The sequence below is a fragment of the Mauremys mutica genome, chromosome 15, assembly GCF_020497125.1.
Source record: "Mauremys mutica isolate MM-2020 ecotype Southern chromosome 15, ASM2049712v1, whole genome shotgun sequence".
In the NCBI taxonomy this organism is placed as follows: Eukaryota; Metazoa; Chordata; order Testudines; family Geoemydidae; genus Mauremys; species Mauremys mutica.
Genome location: NC_059086.1, coordinates 20,273,866 through 20,293,139, shown reverse-complemented (window position 1 = coordinate 20,293,139; position 19,274 = coordinate 20,273,866). Strand labels below are relative to the sequence as shown.

At 60.3% G+C, this 19,274-nt stretch overlaps 2 protein-coding genes across 2 annotated transcripts; one reads left to right on the top strand and one right to left on the bottom strand.

Moving 5' to 3' along the window:
• The first annotated feature begins 3,312 nt into the window (after nt 1-3,312).
• ERCC1 (ERCC excision repair 1, endonuclease non-catalytic subunit) lies at nt 3,313-12,089 on the top strand. The gene is made up of 10 exons (XM_044988490.1): nt 3,313-3,567; nt 4,583-4,690; nt 5,751-6,056; nt 6,583-6,686; nt 7,054-7,153; nt 7,471-7,547; nt 8,295-8,394; nt 10,607-10,678; nt 11,150-11,218; nt 11,400-12,089. Exons 2-10 carry the CDS (start codon nt 4,610-4,612, stop codon nt 11,451-11,453), a joined length of 963 nt encoding a protein of 320 aa, XP_044844425.1. The 5' UTR covers nt 3,313-3,567; nt 4,583-4,609; the 3' UTR covers nt 11,454-12,089.
• A 2,674-nt stretch (nt 12,090-14,763) lies between these two features.
• On the bottom strand, nt 14,764-17,034 carry POLR1G (RNA polymerase I subunit G). The gene is made up of 3 exons (XM_044988498.1): nt 16,922-17,034; nt 16,601-16,733; nt 14,764-15,865 (listed from the first exon to the last, which is right to left on the bottom strand). The coding sequence occupies exons 1-3, from the start codon at nt 16,941-16,943 to the stop codon at nt 15,214-15,216; spliced, it is 807 nt and encodes a 268-aa protein (XP_044844433.1). The 5' UTR covers nt 16,944-17,034; the 3' UTR covers nt 14,764-15,213.
• Between the last annotated feature and the right edge of the window lie 2,240 nt (nt 17,035-19,274).

Here is a 19,274-nt window from a genome sequence, read left to right as displayed (position 1 = left end):
GCCAGGGATGCTCAGAGCGGGTCTGGGCTCCATGGAAAGGTGGCCCATGTCCCTTAGACCAGGGGTCCCCAACCTTTTCAGGACCAGGGACCGGTCATGCCTGCGGAGGGAGCGCTCGTCCCGCGGCTCGGGTAGACCTCTGGTTGAGCTGCCGCAGGCATGACTGCGGACGGTTCGCTGGTTGCGCGGCTCAGCTGGACCGCCCGCAGGCATGCCTGCGGCAGCTCAACCGGAGCCGGTGGACCTCCCGCAGGCGTGCCTGCGGGCGGTGCAGCTGGGGCGCGCGCCCAGCGAACCGGCCGCAGTCATGCCTGCGGGAGGTCCACCGGAGCCCCGGGAGCAGCGGACCTCCCGCAGGCATGACTGCGGAGGGAGCGCTCGTCCCGCGGCTCGGGTAGACCTCCCGCAGGCACGCCTGCGGGAGGTCCACTGGGTCGGTTCGCGGCCCGGTTTGTAAGAGGCCGCGGACCGGGGGTTGGGGACCCCTGCCTTAGACAATGCTGGTGTTACTGGGGGCAGGCCCTGGGGACCCTGGAGTGAGCCACTGCTGCCACCCCACCCTTGTGGCTCTGTCCCAGGAGCTGCTTGGCCTCTCCTGGGCCCCTTCGCACCCAGCGCTCCTTGGCAGGGGTTGCTCAGGTCCAGCGTTGGGGCCCGAAGGAGCAGGGAGGAGAGTGATGTGCAGGTAGCAGTTCAGAAGGTTGGGCCAGGCTCACTGCTGGCCTGCGTCTGTGCCCACTCTATGTCCCTTCACACGGGAGAGAGCCTCCAGGAGCTGGCAAGCGCTGCCGGGGTGTGTGTGTGTCCCTTTTGGCTTGGCCTGGCACCCTGAGGAGGCCCCAGAAGAGGCTCCTGCAGCCCCTGCGCTGCCGCCTCTCTGGCTGCAGCTTTTTCAGCTGTTGGTGCAGCAGAGATGGTTTTATTCCTGGCATGGAGGTGTTGGGCATATTCTGGGCAGCCATAGCAGAACCACGCTACTCCCCGAGGAGGCGCTTGGCCTTATCCCTTCCTGCCTGGCAGGAGGCCAGGACCAATTGAAAGCAGGGACCAACCTTGAGCTGAGCATTGAGCCTGTGGGGTCAGGACCCTTCCCCTGCACTCTCCAGCATATGCAGTCGTCCCAGAGCACAGCTGGGCTGGGTCCTCCAGCTGCCCGCATGGCCCAGGGTGCAGTTCTGCACTGGCTCTCCAGCCATGGGCATTGACCTGTGTGGGGAGAATGGGGCAGTGCCCCAGAGCTGGGTCCACCAGCCTTGGCTAGATAGCACAAATGAGACAGTGGCACCAACTTGGCTTCCTAGGATTTTCAGGACACCAGCCCAGCCCTTTGGCATGTGCCATTACTGCCCTGTGGCTCCATCTGCACCACACACCTTCCTTTTGACCAGGAGGAAGCTGTGAGGTCTGTGCTCTCCCCACCTAGGCCGTGGCTTTGCCAAAGCCATTGCCAGAGGGGGCGGCCCTGGGAGTGAGGGGCGAGGGAGAAGTGCCTCCTTCAGGCTGGCTGAAGTGCCAGCCATCCTCAGGCCGAGTCCCACCTGGGGCTACTGAACTGGCAGCTAAACCCCGTCCTGCTGGCAGGCCCAGGGGACCCTACAGCTTTCAGCACACAGGCTGGGCTGAACTCTGGCTCCTTAGAAATGCTCTCCCCCACCATTGCTGTTTCCTCTGCCCCTGTGGTCAAGGAGCAGGGCTGTGCAGGGAAACCTGCCCAAAGAGCTCTCGGGCATGGCGCTCTGCCAGCTCCCAGCCCCTGCAGGTCTGGCCTTGTAACTCTGCCATAGCCAGGGCCCCCTCCCTGTAGATTGGTACAGGGCCCTCACACTAGATTTGGACCCTGTAGGCATGCAGTGCAGGGCCCCAGCCCTCCCTGTAGGGCAGCTAGATGAGGGACATGCTGGGGCATGTCTGGGGTCACCATGGAGAGTTGTCTTTAGCCCTAGGTGGAGCTAGCCCAGCCCCCAATGCTGCAAGGCTCCACGGTGGTCAGGTGTCTGTCACTGGCAGTCAACATGCATCTCTCCCAGCAGGCGCTAGGGCAGCATCTCTCCAACTTTTGTACTGGTGACCCCCTTTCACATAGCAAGCCTCTGAGTGTGACCCTCCCTTATAAATTAAAAACACAATTTTATATATTTAACATCCTTATAAATGCTGGAGGCAAAGCAGGATTTGGGGTGGAGGTTGACAGCTCACAACCCCCCATATAATAACCTCATGACCCCCAAGGGTTCCTGACCCCCCATTTGAGAACACCTGCTCTGGGGGCTGTCTGTGAACTCCAGGGGTCCCTGCAATGGGGGAGGGTGGGGATGGATCAGCTTGCAGCAGGGGGCTGAATCTCAGAACTATGGGGCTTTATATGTGTGTGGGAGGGAGGGGGCACTGAGCAGATGGTGTGAGGGCCCTGTGATTCTGCTGCTCCCAGCATTGTCCTTACACACAAGGGGGGTGGATGTGTGAAGCCACCTATTGGCGAGGGCCCATAGCCACACAAGGCAGTGCCGGGTGGTCAGGCCTGGGGGAAGAGGAGGAGTTAGGAGAGTTAGAGCAGGAGGCCTTCTTGTTTGGACTAATTCAGTCAGTCATTCTGTCTCCCACACTCCTTTTCCCAGCCCCAGGTGTGGTTACAGGTTATTGTGAGATCTTCTGCACTGACACACGTGTTTTACAACTGAGTTCACCCTTAGAGTAAATTTCTAGGCCCGTTTATCCGAACTGTCCCACTCCCACCCCCAAATCCCCCCAGCTCCCTGCCTACGCTCCACAATCCCCCCCGTCCATGATTTTTGAACAGTCCACCAAGGCCAGGCCTGTGGGTAACAAACCAGAGGAACTAGAATTGCTCATTTATTAGCATAAATTCAGCCCAGTTGGAATTGTTGGACTCATTTGCATGCCGGGCTGCCCCTGAGACCAAGGCCCAGCTGTTTGGCGCGACTGCTCAGGCCTGGGCCCCACAGGAACCGCCCGAGAAGGGGAAGGGCACCAGGCCCCGGGCCGCCCGGGAAAAGCGCGGAGCTGCCACACACCCCACCCAGGCTGGGGCCCCAGCCTTCCCCACACCATAGAGTCCGGAGGACCCGAGGCTAGACAGGCCCCCAATGAGCCCATCTCGACACCTCCTCCGCCTTCTTGCTACTAGAGTCCCAGCTGTCCCGGGCTCCGTACCATAGAGTCCGGAGGACCCGACGCTAGACAGGTCCCAGTGAGCGCATCTCGCTACCACAGAGTCCCGGCAGCCAAGCAGGTAGAGCGGCCAGCGGGGGAAGCCGCTCTCCCAAGGCTCCACACCATAGAGTCCGGAGGACCCGAAGCTAGACAGGTCCCAGTGAGCGCATCTCGCTACCACAGAGTCCCGGCAGCCCCGCAGATAGAGCGGCCAGCGGGGGACGCCGCTCTCCCCGGGCTCGACACCATAGAGTCCGGAGGCGCGTCGGAGCTGGAGTACTCCCCGCGGGCCATCGCTGGACACCACAGAGCCCCGCGAGGCTGCGGACACCCCCCAGCTCGCGCTCGGCGGGGGAACCGCTCCGCTGCCCCCTTAATTAGGGTGACGCGGCGCCGGTGAGGACGGAGACTAATGCGCATGCGCGGGGGTCCGAGACGCGCGTTGTTCTGGCTCGCGGCGGCACAGCCAATCACAGGGCGGAGCGCTCCTCCTGGTGACCGCCGAACGCTGAAAACCGTCACGTGACTGGGCGGCAGCGGGGGGCATCAGGCTCTGACCTCAACCGCGACCCCATCACCGACTCAGTGCCGGGCGCCTTACCCCAGACCCATAACCCAGCCCTGACCTGGGTTGCCAAGTTTGATGGGCTGTATTCCTGGAGAGTGCATCATGTGACAGAATATTTAATGGACGATTCATCTTTAATTCCTGGAGACTCCAGGCCAATCCTGGGGGGTTGGCAACTCTAGTCCTGGCACTTATCCTGCCCCCCCCCAACTCTGGCAGGGGGGTGTCAAGCCCTGACCTGGGCTGGGGGCCACTGCGCCCTGACTCGTGGGCTGCAGTGGGGAGCCAGCACTAGCCCTACTGCTGGGAGGCCTGAATTGTGAGGCACCCCAGAGTCCCCTGGGAAATAGGGTCTCTCAGCTCCTGCCATGCTGACCTTTCCCCCCGTCCCCATCTAGCCATAAAGTCTCCTGAACTTGTCCATGACCTCGGGGGGGGGGGTCACAAACACCAGGCTGGGAGAATCTGTGTCATCCAGTAGTTCCCCGTGACAGATAAGTCTGTAGAAGTGAGTGGCTCCTGGCACCAGCCAAACATCAGTGTAGGACAAACCCCCCCGCCTCTCTCCCCTGGTCACATGCTACTGATTTATGCCCAGGGGACACTAACCCAATGTTTTCCCTGGGGGGGGACCTTAGCCGTAACCCCAAGGAATGGGCTGCATTGAGCCGGCTGCCGAGAGAAACGCTGTGCAGTGCTGAGCTCAAGCCCTGCTGCCTCGAGCCCCTGCCCGTGAGAGCTCTTTGGTGCGTAACCACAGGGCTATGAGCTCTTCATAGCCAGGCTGCTGGGTGAGGCTGGTCCCTGCTGGTGTCTGAAGTGTCTGCTCTGGACTCTTCCCAGGAATTGTGCCAGGCTGGGTCCTGAAGGATGGAGCCCACGGAGTCAGCCCCGGCCCCGGAGGGGAGGAAGAGATTCACCGTGCAGTCACAGGATCCTGAACATACCATGGTAGGAAAGGAGGCAGGGGTGGCTCTTGGAGAGGACCTGATAGTTGGTTGTGTCCGAGGCTGCTGAGATTCACACACACAGTGAGAGGCAGGAGGCCCCTAGCATGGAGTTGGCTCTGCCCCTCCCCAGGAACCCCCCAGACACACCCACATCGTCAGATGTTCAGTTGTGTGCATGTGTTTTTTCCGCGTGCTGCACTAGCCCTGGCCAGATACATCAGGCTGCAATCGAACTGCCCAAGGAGACCACGAGACTTGTTTAGTAGTGAGGGCACCCGGCCAGATTTATTGCCAGCAAAGCACAGTGCTAATGCCCCAGCTCAATGGTTACAGGGACACTAACACATGTATGCCCATGACAATGGACTAGCTGTTAGTGGCAGAACGTCCCACTGCCCCCTAGGCCCGGTGAAGGGTTAAGGTGAGATATTCCAACATTTATAAATGAAAACAATCTGGGATAAACAACTTACATATCACCTTAGAGGTTTCATGACATGTTCGTTACCTCCCCTTGTACTTTCCTCCTGATGTTTCAGACAAAACATTTCTATTCACCAGCTGTCTTTGTACTTTCCTCCTGATGTTTCAGACAAAATATCACTATTTATTACTTTTGTCAAACCATGTTCTCAAGTGCTAGGTTGGGGTGCTCTTGTGTTGGCCTGCTGGAATGTGTTTACACAGCCAGTGTGTAATGCTAGCAATACTTGTGCCAAGTTTGTGTACCGGCCACTGACTTGCGGGCAAGCATCTGCGTTTGTCAGGGCCTGGCAGCTGCTCATAGCATAAATTTTGCTAACTTTGGTTCAGGCTTCAGGCCTTGCACCAGGCTCATGCGTCAGGCTTCCTCTTTCTACTACGCTGCTCATTCTGGGGGCCATAGCGGAGAGCTGGCTCTGTGCTTCTCCCAGGGCCCTCAAGAAACACTCTGCTTGCTCAGGGGATCCCTGGCACACTTGGGGTCACTCCAACTCATACCCAGCTCCCCCGGAGAGGCCCCTGCCCACGCACAGTTGGCTCTGTCTCCCTCTCACCCAGGGTTTGTTACTTCCCGCCAGGTGAGACCCATCTTCAAATCTTCTTGCTCTGCAGCAGAACCGAGGGCCCCTGCCCTGCCTGGGGCTACCTCCTATGCCGATTACGTCGTGGCACAGGTCTCTGTGTCCTCAGCCTCCATGCCAGTCTCCCGGCCTGCCAGGATGACAGCTGCGTCATCGGGGTCCAGAGAGGGAGCTGCCTCAGGAGCGCTCCCTCCAGGCACTGAGGCCAGCACTGTACCCCCAGCTGCCAGTGGGGACTCGGACCCCAGCCCCACGCCGAAACCGGGGACCAAGAGCAACTGCATCATTGTCAGCGCTCGCCAGGTGAGAGTGGGCGTGGGGGGAGGGGGGCTGTGTGAGGGGCATTTCTCCTCGCTCTCTTTCGGCATCGGAGGGGGCACTCTCTGCAGGAGAGGACTGTGGAGCGAGGGTCTCCCCAGGCCCTGGCTCTTGTGCTGCATGGTTCAGCGCCCCCCATCGGGGGCTTGCCCACTCTGGGTCTCTCTCTGGTGCCCCCCATCAAGGGCTCGCCTGCCCTGCCCTCTCCTGGGTGCCCCTGTCAAGGGTTTGCCCAACCCCACCTCCCCTGGCCTCTCCCCAGATCCTCCATTGAGGGCTTGCCCATCCTGCCTCTTCCACCCTCTCCCCAAACCCAGCGTCTCCCCAGGTCCTCTGTCAGGGACTCACCTACCCCCTCTTTCCCAACCTCTCCCTTGTGCTCGGATTGAGGGCTCGCCCCCACCCCACCCCTCGGCCTCTTTCCCAGCCTCTCCTCCCAATCTCTTGCCAGTGCCCCGTTGGGGCTGGCACCCCATTTCTGATGCTGTGGGGACTCCCCCTCTCTTCTCAGCGGGGGAACCCCATCCTGAAATTTGTGCGCAACGTTCCCTGGGAGTTTGGAGAGATCGTCCCTGACTATGTGCTGGGCCAGAGCACGTGTGCCCTCTTCCTGAGGTGGGTGGGTGAGCCAATGTCGGGGAGAGCTGGGCTTTCTGGGGGTGGGGTTAGGGGGTGGGCTGATAGCTGGGGGAGGCAGACTGTTGGGGGGAGGGGTTGGGGGGCAGGCCAATGGCTGGGAGAGCCAGGCTCTGGGTGGGGGGTTGGTGGGGGAGGCTGATGGCTGGAAGAGCTTGGCACTTGGGGCGATTGGGTGGGTCAGGCTGATGGCTGGGAGAGCCGGGCTCTCCAGGGGGGTTGGTGTTGGGCGGGTCAGGCTGGTGGCTGGGAGAGCCGGGTTCTTGGGGCAGGCAAGGAGAGTTGCCAGTGGGGCGGGCAGGAGAGGGGTTACCCATAGCTCCGGTGCTCTCTGCTCCCCTCGCAGCCTGCGGTACCACAACCTGAACCCCAACTACATCCATGCGCGTCTGCAGCTCCTGGGGAAGACGTACGCAGTGCAGGTGCTGCTGGTGCAGGTCGATGTGGTAAGGAGCCTCGGTCCCCTCCTAGCCCTGAACCAGACTCTCTCCTGCAACAGTGCCTTGTCCCCTCCCTGCTGCAGGGCTGGGGGGATGGAACCAGCTCCCCCCCTCCCCAGCCACCTCCCCAGTTTCTCATCCTCCAGCACAGTGATCCGCCTGCTTCTCCAGCCTCCGTGGCCTCACCCAGCCACTCCCATCACCCCTCCCCAGCTCAATTCCCCCTTCATCCCCCCTCATATACTCCCTGCCCTCTCCACTGCCTCCCGTCTCAGAGGGGAATTGTTCTCGTCTCAGAGGGGAATTGCTTTCCTTTGCTGTAGAAGGACCCACACCAGGCACTGAAGGAACTGGCCAAGATGTGCATCCTGGCCGACTGCACCCTCATCCTGGCCTGGAGGTGAGAGCCACAGGCTGGGCCCGTCCCATCGAGGGTGAGACCCAGACCCAGGGAGCGGGGAGTCAGAGGCTGGGCCGGGTGGGCTTCATGCCAGGGATGGGCTGGGAGTGCCTTGCCATGGGGCAAAATGTGTGGGGGAGCTGGAGGCTGGGTCAGGCCTGTCCTGCCAAGGGGCATGAGACCCAGGCCCCTGCTCCTATCTCTGCTGCAATGAGATGGAGCTGGTGGGTAACCTGGGGATTTGGCTGCCATTGTGACCGGACTCCTGGGTTCCATTCCCAACACTGTGACTGTGGCCAGGTCCCTTTCCCTGTGGGGGGCTGATCGTGCCTGGCTGGCTGGAGGTGGCAAGTCCTCTCGGGGCAGCATGTTTCATTTTTCAAGCGCTGCCCAAAGGCTCCCCGTCCTCCTCACCGCGTGCCTCGGCCTGTGTGCTGAAAGCTCCATGACCTGCGGCACATCCGCTCGACTGCCCCCCGTGGGCCTTGGGGAGCACCCAGGGACCCCGATGTGAAGCCGATGGCAGGAGCGGGGCTGGGGCCTAAGCATGGAGCTGAACGTTGGCCATAGCAGCTGCCCAGCAAACCTGGCAGCTGGGCCCTGCCCTTGCCTGGCTTTGAGCACCACTGGGTGCACCGTCCAGCTGGGCTCAGCACTGTGGCTTTAACCCTTTGTGGTGTGCGCCGGGCCTGTTCAACTCAGCCTCATGATTCCTGAGCTAATTCTTGGGTCTCCGGTTCCCCTCAGCCCCGAAGAGGCTGGACGCTACCTGGAAACGTACAAAGCCTATGAGCAGAAACCAGCTGACCTGCTCAAGGAGAAGGTGGATCAGGACTTCCTGTCCATAGTAAGGCTACCCCGCTGTGTGCTTCCCTGCAGCAGTGCCCTGCCAGGGGGCCCCGTGCCCTGAGCTTCCCCGCAGCAGTGCCCTGCCAGGGGGCCCCCTGCCCAGAGCTTCCCCGCAGCAGTGCCCTGCCAGGGGCCCCCCTGCCCAGAGCTTCCCCGCAGCAGTGCCCTGCCAGGGGGCCCCCTGCCCTGAGCTTCCCCGCAGCAGTGCCCTGCCAGGGGGCCCCCTGCCGCGAGCTTCCCCGCAGCAGTGCCCTGCCAGGGGGCCCCCTACCCTGAGCTTCCCCGCAGCAGTGCCCTGCCAGGGGGCCCCCTGCCCAGAGCTTCCCCGCAGCAGTGCCCTGCCAGGGGGCCCCCTGCCCAGAGCTTCCCCGCAGCAGTGCCCTGCCAGGGGGCCCCCTGCCCAGAGCTTCCCCGCAGCAGTGCCCTGCCAGGGACCCCCGTGCCGTGAGCTTCCCCGCAGCAGTGCCCTGCCAGGGGGCCCCCTGGCCAGAGCTTCCCCGCAGCAGTGCCCTGCCAGGGGGCCCCCTGCCCAGAGCTTCCCCGCAGCAGTGCCCTGCCAGGGGGCCCCCTGCCCAGAGCTTCCCCGCAGCAGTGCCCTGCCAGGGGGCCCCCTGCCCAGAGCTTCCCCGCAGCAGTGCCCTGCCAGGGGGCCCCCTGCCCAGAGCTTCCCCGCAGCAGTGCCCTGCCAGGGGGCCCCCTGCCCAGAGCTTCCCCGCAGCAGTGCCCTGCCAGGGGGCCCCCTGCCCAGAGCTTCCCCGCAGCAGTGCCCTGCCAGGGGGCCCCCTGCCCAGAGCTTCCCCGCAGCAGTGCCCTGCCAGGGGGCCCCCTGCCCTGAGCTTCCCCGCAGCAGTGTCCTCACTAGGTCTCCTGTAGCAGAAGTATCTCTCAGCAGCGTGCGGTGGGAAGGGGAGAGGGGAATTAAGATTATGACTGGTGTGAGTGCACTTTCCCCTGGCCATGGAGGGGCACTCCCACCTGCACGGCTCAATGTCTAGTTGGCAGCCAGTATCAAGCGGCGTGCCCCAGGGGTCAGTCCTGGAGCCGCTTTTGTTCATCATCTTCATTAATGATCTGGATGACGGGATGGATTGCACCCTCAGCAGGTTTGTGGATGACACTAAGCTGGGGGGAGAGGTAGATACACTGGAGGGCAGGAATAGGGTCCAGAGTGACCTAGACAAATTGGAGGATTGGGCCAAAAGAAATTTGATGAGGTTCAACAAGGACAAGTGCAGAGTCCTGCACTTAGGACGGAAGAATCCCATGCACTGCTACAGACTAGGGACCAACTGGCTAAGCTGCAGTTCTGCAGAAAAGGACCTGGGGATTACAGTGGACCAGAAGCTGGATATGAGTCAGCAGTGTGCCCTTGTGGCCAAGAAGGCTAACAGCATATTGGGCTGCATTAGTAGGAGTATTGCCAGCAGATCGAGGGAAGTGATTATTCCCCTCTATTCGGCACTGGTGAGGCCACACCTGGAGTATTGTGTCCAGTTTTGGGTCACCCACTACAGAAGGGATCTGGACAAATTGGAAAGAGTCCAGCAGAGGGCAACAAAAATGATTAGAGGGCTGAGGCACATGACTTATCAGGAGAGGCTGCAGGAACTGGGCTTATTTAGTCTACAGAAAAGGAGGGGGGATTTAATAGCAGCCTTCAACTACCTGAAGGGGGTTCCTAAGAGGATGGAGCTCGGCTGTTCCCAGAGGTGGCAGATGACAGAACAAGGAGCAATGGTCTCAAGTTGCAGTGGGGGAGGTCTCGGTTGGATACAGTGGAGTCGCATCATAGGTGCATTTAACTTATGTGATTTTAACTACGTGAGCTCAGCAAAACAACAACAAAAATTTAAATACTGTACCTGTAGCACAGGTGATTCCGCCTGCCATTCCACTCTATGAGTGTTTGACTATACGTGATTTTCACCTTACGTGTTGACTTCAGAACTTAACCCCCACGTAAGATGCGACTCCCCTCTATTAGGAAACACTTTCACTAGGAGGGTGGTGAAGCACTGGAATGGGTTACCTAGGGAGGTAGTGGAATCTCCATTCTTTGGTGTTTAAGGCCTGGATTGACAAAGCCCTGGCTGGAATGATTTAGTTGGGGTTGGTCCTGCTTTGAGCAGGGGCTTGGACTAGATACCTCCTGAGGTCCCTTCCAACCCTGAGGTTCTATGATTCTATGCAACAGCTGTTTCTCTTTCCAGGTGACAGATTGTCTGACCAGCGTGAAGTCAGTTAACAAGACGGATGCACTGAGCCTGCTCGCAACATTTGGGGTGAGCCACCTGCTGCCCATCAGGGTGCAGACTGGGCCTTACCGCTGCTAGCTCTGAGCAGGGCTGGCTGCCTTTTGGGACTACTTAGGCCCATCACTCCCTTCATATCAGTTTACCCAGGACAGGTCGCCAGCTGGGTCTCTGGGCTTTCCCTGCAGTGCATGAGCACTGTCTGTCGGAGCAGGATGCTGCCCCTGGAGAGGCATGAGAGCTGCAGGAAAGGATAGGATGGCAAACTGGCCTGGCCCAAGCTGCTGACCTCCCACAGCTCCCAGCCTGCAGGGGCCCCCCGGCAGGAGACGTGTGACCAACCCATGAACCATACTGCAGTGCGGTGGCAGGACTGGGTCACTACTTCCCAGCGAGCGTGAGGGGCAGAGTACTGGGGCCAAATGGAAGGACTCAGCAGGATCATTCCTTGTGGCGCAGGCTTTCTGGGGCCACCTCTGACTCTGAACGTTGTTGTTTCAGTCTCTGGCGAACATTGCACAAGCGTCCAAGGAGGATCTCTCCCTCTGCCCAGGTATTGGGCCCCAGAAGGTGAGTGGGAGCAGGACAGAGAACTTCTCTCTGATGCACCAGCTGGGTGCTCATCCTCCCCCAGTGCCTTACCTGTGCACCAGAGGGGCTGCATGGAACCAGCTGGGTGCATTCCTGGGTGAAAGCCCCAGCAGAGGATGCTGACCTCAGAGCTCCAGGGTTTCCTCTGCTTTCCTTACAGGCCAAGCGGCTCTTTGACACCCTCCACGAGCCCTTTCTGAAGATCCCCAAATGAGTGGAGCACTGCCAGCAGCACAGACAAGCAGGAATAAACAGCCCCCCCCGCCCAGCAGGCCACGTGTCCCTGCCAGCGCGCCGTATGCTGTCTGCCAGGAAGCCAGGGCCTTGGGGGACACTTAGCAGCACCAGGAACCAAAGCCCAGCTGTTTCTGAGTCTGGACTTTGACAATTAAACATTCTGTGCAGCATCGCAGCTTGGCCTGGCCTCCAAACAGCATCTCACGCGGGTTTGGCTCATGGAGTCCTCTGCCCAAGCTGTGTAGGCCCACAGGGAGTGGGGGGCTCATCAAACCTCACTGCGAGGGGCCAGATAATGGGTAAAGCAGAAACATGGACACAGCCCCATCTGGGCAGGAGTTTTTGGCATCTAGGCTCCTCACATCCTCCCGGGAGGGGTGCTGGCTGGCTCAGGAATCTCAGCCTGGGGAGTGTGAGGGAGCTGCTCCAGTCCCCTCCACCCAATGCACGGACAGCATGTGTTGTAGCCTGCAGCCTCAGGGGCATGCACTGCAGGAATCCCTGCCAACCTGGCACTCCCTGCACATATGTGGGGGAGTCCCCTGCTGGGGACCCTCCCAGCCCTTCCCTTGCTCCACTGCCACATGGGCAGCGAGCCCCTGGGAGGGAGCAGCCAATAGCTTCTAGTGCAGCCAGGGGAGATTTGCTAGAGCAAGGACTCCAGGTCTCTGGGGTTACAGCACTGCCTTGATACCGGGAGTGGGGGTGGGGAAAGCCACCCCCCACTTGTGTGCTATGGCCCCAGCAGGGAGCTGTCAGATCTGTAGCCTCAGCTTTGAAACAGGCTGTAGGAGGAACCCTTATAGGGGTCTGACTCTTCCTCCAGGGCTAGCCCTGTGGCTTCACCAGCTCCTTAGATTGGACCTCTGGGCCTTCAGCACCCCTGGTTCACCCCGCGAGCTCCCGTCAGCACGTCCCACTGAGGCAGGGCCCTGAAGGAGACTTGTCCATTTTCCAGGGCTCACTGGAGCCACTCACAGCGCTTTGAACGCAGCATAGGAAGGCCTTAGGTTAGCAGAGACACGTGTAGAAATGCAGGGACTGGGTCGCGGTGGCTCTGGTCAGCACCACCAACCAGGATTTTAAAAGTCCTGTCGGCAGTGCTGCCCAGCTAAGGCAGACTAGTCCCTACCTGTTCTGGCCCTGCGCTGCACCCCGGAAGCGACCAGCAGCAGGTTCGGCTCCTAGGCGGGGAGGGCCGCAGGGCTCCGCATGCTACCCCCGCCCCAAACACCGGCTCCGAACGGGCATGGGGGGCGGTGCCTGCGGTTGAGAGCTGCATGCCTCCGCTTAGGTGCTGGATCTGCTGCTGGCCACTTCTGGGGCACAGTGTGGTCTGTGGTGCCAGGACAGGCAGGAAGCCTGCCTTAGCACCCCAGCTGTGCTGCTGACCGGGACCCGCCCGAGGTAAGCCCACACTCCAATCCCCTGCCCCAGCCCTGAACACCGCCCCCCCCAAACCCCTCAGCCCTCACCCATGCACTCCAGCCCTGAGCCCCTCCCACACCCCCAGCTCCATTGGGTCACGAGGTGTGGGAGCAGGGTCAACTGGGTTGCCAGAAAAAAATGTTTGAAAAGCACTGGATTAAAGCATAGGCCATCGGGGGTAATCAGAGCCCTACCAAGCGGCAGTGAATCCTCTCCTTCAAGCTCCGTCGTCCCTCAGACTCCAGGTGTGCCCCCAAGAGCTTCCCACAGCCTGCACTTAGCTCCCACCTCCCCAAGCTGGGGAGAGGCAGCCCAGCCCCACGTGGAGAGGCGGGGGAATCTGTTTCTCTCTGGGTCCTTGGTTGCTAGGTGTCAGTGTCCAGGCCCCTGGATCTGCCGTTGTCTGCTCAAATGCTCCACTAAGGGGGTCTATGTGGACCTCGATCACCCTAACAGCTGGTTACTATTCACCCCTGTGGCTTACTCTGCCCTGAGAGCAAACAGTCCCTTTCCACCCATGGGGGAAACTGAAACACAAACAGGCCTCATAAAAACATTACAAAAAAATCCTCATTTTGTCTCAGGAGTTACTAACTCCAACCACGGCCACTGCCAGACCCCACCGTCCCCCACACACCAGGGAGCTGCTCAAGCCGTCAGAGCTGAGAGAATGGGAGCAGCTGGGGCAAGTTACAGGCACCATGGGAGCAGGGTAGGGCTCCAGGGCCAGCCCCAGAACTGGAGCTGAAACAAGTGGATGGTTGTGGGAGGGTCTCTCTCACGCCCAGCACACGGTACATCATAACAGCATCCCAGGTTTAGCTCACCAAGTTAAGACCGATGGAGCGTTGGGGTTTAAAATGAGGCAAGTTAAATAAAATACCTCCCATGAGCTTGGGAGAGTGGCATCTGGGAGCGCAGTGATTCAATGGTGGCTGCGGTTTGGGGGTCGCAGTGATCCACTGGGGGCAGTATCTCAGGTTTGGGGTGCAGTGACTTGGTGGAGCTTGGGGGTTGAGGTTTGGGGGTGCAGTGACTCAGTGGCCACACATACAGCAGTGCCCAGAACCCGCCCTGCTGCCTGGCCTGATATCCCCCCCCCTCAGCTGGGGTGACTGGACTGGTCACACTCACCTCCAGCACCCTGGCCTAGTTTCCCGGCAGGCACATGGGCCCTGAGTTGACACCCTCTCCCTCCAGGAGTCACACTAGGGCAGGATCTACAAGGCAGAGCCCCACTGGCACCCAGCTCCCCTACTGACACCCTTCTTCTTGGGCTAGGCACTAAGTGGGAGGCCTAGCAGGGGATGGGGAAGCTCCTCGGCACACAGGGCATTGCTGATCCCCCTGGGGGGGAGGGGGGCTCACTGAGCCAGGCCCCTGCCCCCCAGCCCGACAGGAACGCACCAGGCACTGCTGCCCCATCCCTGGCTCTGGCCCACTGCACAACTCCCCTCCCTTAACAAACAGGCTTCAGCCTCCATCTCCCACCCGGTCCCCTACACCTTCCCTGACAGGCCCCTGCCCAGCTGTGCCATGCTGCCTGGGAGCACAGTACAGCCCTGCCCCCGGCAGCTGGATAAATGGGGACACGAGCTGGGTGATTCCCCCGGCCCCTGAGCTAAGGCTTCCCCTGGGGCAGCATGTCCTCTAGCCCCAGGGCTGCTAGGAACCTCCCAGCTCCCCCAGCAGGAACCCTGGGGAAACCAGTGCAAGGCACCAGACTCAGCCCTTCCTCCCAGGGTGTGTGGGGGGGTGCCTGGTCTTAGGGGGAGCTAGCTACCCTCCCCCACAGGGAACAATCACTGGTGGTGGGGAACACCCTACAGCCATGGCGATTCAAGGAGACAGAACATATCCCCGCATGTATTTGCATTTATAACTGAAGGCAGAGACACACCACAACTCCCTGCGGCCCCACCCAGCCTCGGGCAGGATCCCGCAGCCAGCAGGGTTCAGCCAGTACTCGCCACAAACACCAAGCGCACCCAGAGCAGCCTGGCCACACAGTCGCCAGCTGGGGCCCAGAACGTGTCCCCTCTGCCTGGACTCACCAAGGCCTCCTGCTTATTCCTATGGCAGCAGGCACTGCACTGGCACCGCTGGGTGGCCCTGCAGGAGCAGGGGGCCTGATGCACCTAATGCCCACGGAGGAACGCTGGCACTTTAGACAGGTAGTCTGGGGCACCCCATGTGAAGCTGCCATTCCCATCTCTGCAGCAGGCGGACACCACAGGGTTCGGAGCAGCGATGGGACGTCCCCACCACACGTCTTCAGCCAAACCCCTGCCCTCAGGCTTTGGCCACATTCACTCCTGCTTTATGGAGCTGGGGTCCAGCAGCTCAGCCTTGCATGGCCAGACTGCCCCCTCCAAAGCCTCGTACTTGTGCTTCTTTTTCTTCTTCTTCTTCTTGTGCTTGGGGCTCAGGTGCTCCAGAGTGGACTCCTCTACCCCCCTCAAGCCATCATCCTCCGCTCTGGGGAGTTCAGGGCCAGGATCACCGCTCCCCCAGCCCCAGGGCTCCTCGAGAGGCTCCTGCTTTATCGAGACCAGCAGCTCCATGGGCTCCTCTTTCACTCTCTTCTTCTTCTTCTTCCTGGCAGACCCCCGCACGTCTGTCGCTGGCGTGGATGTGGCTGCCTCTGGGCACTGTTGCTTTGGGCTGCCCCCAAAGGGCAGGAAACGCTGCCGGAGGCCCTCTGGGACCTGGGGGGGAGGCCTGGCTGTGACAGCCTGGCCAGGGCTCCTGCTGCTGGGGTCCCCAAATCTCTCGCAGATGCGCATGCAGCCGTGGAAGGAGGCTGTGCAGGAGAGCTGGTCAGAGCGGGTCGAGGACACTAGCAGGTAGGGGCTGCCCGGCTCCTCCAGGGCACTGTGGATGTCAAAGACCTGCTGTGTCCCATCAAACTTTGACTTCAGCGTCTGGAACCCGACCAGGGGCACAGCGCAGCCATCCAGGCTGAAGGGGAAGCAAGAGAACCTCAGGTGAGCCTTGGGCTGGAGCAGCACAGTAACCCGGGGGCATGAGCTTCGAGGCAGCCTCACCCACAGGCCGTTGGCTCTGTGCCCCCACGGCGGACCAGGGCTCAGAACTGGCCGCTGTGCGAGTCCCAGGCTTTGCACAAGCTCCTGAAGGACCAAAGCCAGTACAGAGCTTGGAGGAAGAGCAGCGATCTCCCCACCTCACCTAGCCACAGTCCTGCGGGCCCTTCTAGGCTTCGCTCCCTACCCAAGGGAGAAAACACTGGACAGGAAGGTAACAAGCCCCCACCAAGCAGCTTGGCATGATGGACAGATCACAAGGAAAGCCTCAGCACCCCACCCAGCCCCGCACAGGGGGGCAGGAACATCATCTGATCCTCACCATACAGAGGGGAAGAATCATGTTCACCCAGTGAATGACCACTAGACCCCACTTCCCTCCCAGAGCCAGGGATAGAACCCAGGCATCCTGGCTCTCAGTCTCTCCCCACCCCCCCTCTAACCATTGGATCCCACTTCCCTCCCAGAGCCAGGACAGAACTAGGGTTGCCAACCCTCCAGGATTGGCCTGGAGTCACCAGGAATTAAAGATTATGTCATGTGATGAAATCTCCAGGGATACATCAAACCAAAACTGGCAACCCTAGAGAGAACCCAGGTGTCCCGGCTCCCAGCCCCCTCTGGCAGGGCCGCCGGCCGGCCTGCCCCTCACCTGTCCGGGCTGAAATCAGCGGGCGCTCGGATCAGCCACAGCTCCTTGCCCCGCAGCTCCTCGGGGGCGAAGGGCGCCCCGGGTCTGAAGGGGCTCGGGGAGAAATCCGGGGGGCACTGGAACCGCGGCAGCCCTGCCAGGAGGACACGGTAAAGGGCGGATTAAGGAGGGGAGGGGGGTTCCCCCCGACCCGACCTCCCCCCGGGGCCACTCACGCCCCGACCCGACCCGACCTCCCCCCGGGGCCATTCACCCCCCAGCCCCACTCACTCCCCGACCCCCCGGGTCACTCACCCCCCGGCCCGGCCCGGCCCGACTCACCCCCCAGCTCCGCCCGCTCCATGCTGCAGGCGCTGAGCGTGCGGAAGAGACCACGTGGGGCCACCGCTCCCTAGCCCCGCCCCCGCCGGGCAGACTCACTGGCCTGGCAGGGGGAGCACTGGCTCCGCTATGCGCCTGCTGGGGCTTGGTACGGTCCCGGCCTGGACCATCCTTCCGGGAGGGGGGGGGGAGTGATGTGTCCGTCCGACCCCTACCGCGTCCTCTTGGCTCGGCCCTCGCGACAAAGTCTCCCGCCGCCCTAGCGGCGCGCAGAGGGGACAGCGCCGCCCTTGCCCCTAGCGGCCGGCCGCTGTGCGTGCAGCCGGGAGCTCGCCCTAGCCCCTGCGGCCCCAGCCTGGTGCTGGGAGCTGATTAGCCACATCCCTCCCCCATGATCAGCCTCTTCTTCCTGGCTGGGCTGAGCTCCTATCCAGGCGTGGCCTGCGGCGTTTGTTCCTAGGTTATGAACACACTCCTTGCTTGTGCCCCGGGAGCAGTGCAGCTGGCTCTGGGGCACAGCCCTGGCCTTGTCCTTCCCTGCTGCACACTGAGCAGAGAGCATTCAGGCTGGAGGCCCTGGCTCCAGTTAGCCGGATACCTTGATCCACTGGTTATGCTACGAGGCAGGGCCGCCCAGAGGATTCAGGGGGCCTGGGGCAAAGCAATTTCGGGGGCCCCTTCCATTAAAAAAAAGTTGCAATACTATAGAATGCTATATTCTTGTGGGGGTCCCTGTGGGGCCCGGGGCCTGGGGCAAGTTGTCCCACTTGCCCCCCCCCCCCACTCCGGGCAGCCCTGCTACGAGGAGAGAGGGAGAAGGGGGGTCATAAAAGGGGCAAGCTGCTGAATTTACAAATATGGCTTTTGGGGAGAGGCTAAGGCAGCACATAACTGTAAACACCCCATAAATATAATTAATACAATTAATAGAAATAACATCTTCACAACATGAGTAATATGACCAAGAAGCAAATGAGTGTCCGTCAGGCCTGTCCAAAGGGCACCGGCTACATTAGCCCAAGCAGGGCCGGTGCAAGGATGTTTCGTGCCCTAGGCAAAACTTCCACCTTGCGCCACACCCCCCCGCGCCCCTGCCCTGAGGCGCCTCCCCCCCCCACAGCAGCTCCCCACTCCGCCCTGAGGCAGCTCTCCGCCCTGAGGCACCCCCCCAGCTCACCCCTGGTCCGCGCCCGAGCACCCTGAGCACGCCGTGGCTGCTTCACTTCTCCCGCCTCCCAGGCTTGCGGCACCTAAGCTGATTGGTGCCGCAAACCAGGGAGGTGGGAGAAGTGAAGCAGCGACGGCATGCTCGGGGAGGAGGCGGGACAGGGGTGAGCTGGGGCGGGGAGTTCCCCTGTGTGCCGCCCCCCACCTTACTTGCTGCAGGCGGCCCTCCCTGCGCTCCCCTGCCTACATGCCAGTGGCGACCGGGGCGGCCGAAGATCCAGCCTCCGCGGTCACTGCCAAAGAAAATGGCGCCCCCCCCCAAATCCCAGTGCCCTAAGCGACCACCTAGGTTGCCTAAATGGTTGCACCGGCCCTGAGCCCAAGTACAGTCAGTAGGCAGTTTAGTAGCCCGTTAGAAGGCATTCCAAAACTTTTAAGACTTGAGTCCTGTATCTGGGCCACCACCACCAGAAACACTGCGTCTTCTTCTTTGACAGGGTTAAAATTCTGTAACACCATTTTGGAGTGTATCCCAATTAAATGTGTCCCATTGTTGGCAGTTGCAGCAAGCGGCCCCTACAGTCTTCATGTGCTCTTGTTCGTATCATGAGTATATTGAATATTTACAGAGAAAGGGGGGATTGTCCAAACCAGCTTGACCACTTAGTATGGAATGGGGTAATCCACTGGTTCGATTGTCCACAGCGATGAGTTCCACAGATCCATTCATGCACTAAAGTTTTGTGGCAGCATGTAGCGGTGTGTAATTGTGCCAGATGCTGGTGCACTTGTACTTTTAAGTGTTATATTACAGAATTGTGCACCTTTGTAGCAGAACACTTTATAACCCATATACATTATACCTAATTGTTTAGCCCTGGCACCGGCTACTGGGTTTGTTCCTTTATTGCCATTGAGGTGGGGCATATTTAAATATTTTGTTGGGACAAACAAGTACTTAATTGAATTATTGTTTATTTTACATTATTGTATTTATTTTAATGTTTTTTAGTGAGCTTTTTTTATTTATTATTATTTTATAGGGCTTATGGGGACCACCTTAGTTGCTGTTTTATTTTACTGCAATTATTATTCAGGTGCCAGCTCCTCTAGTTGAGCATTTTGCATTTTTATATATACTTTTTTTTTAAGTTAGCTTTTTTAAGCTATTTTTACCCATGTTACA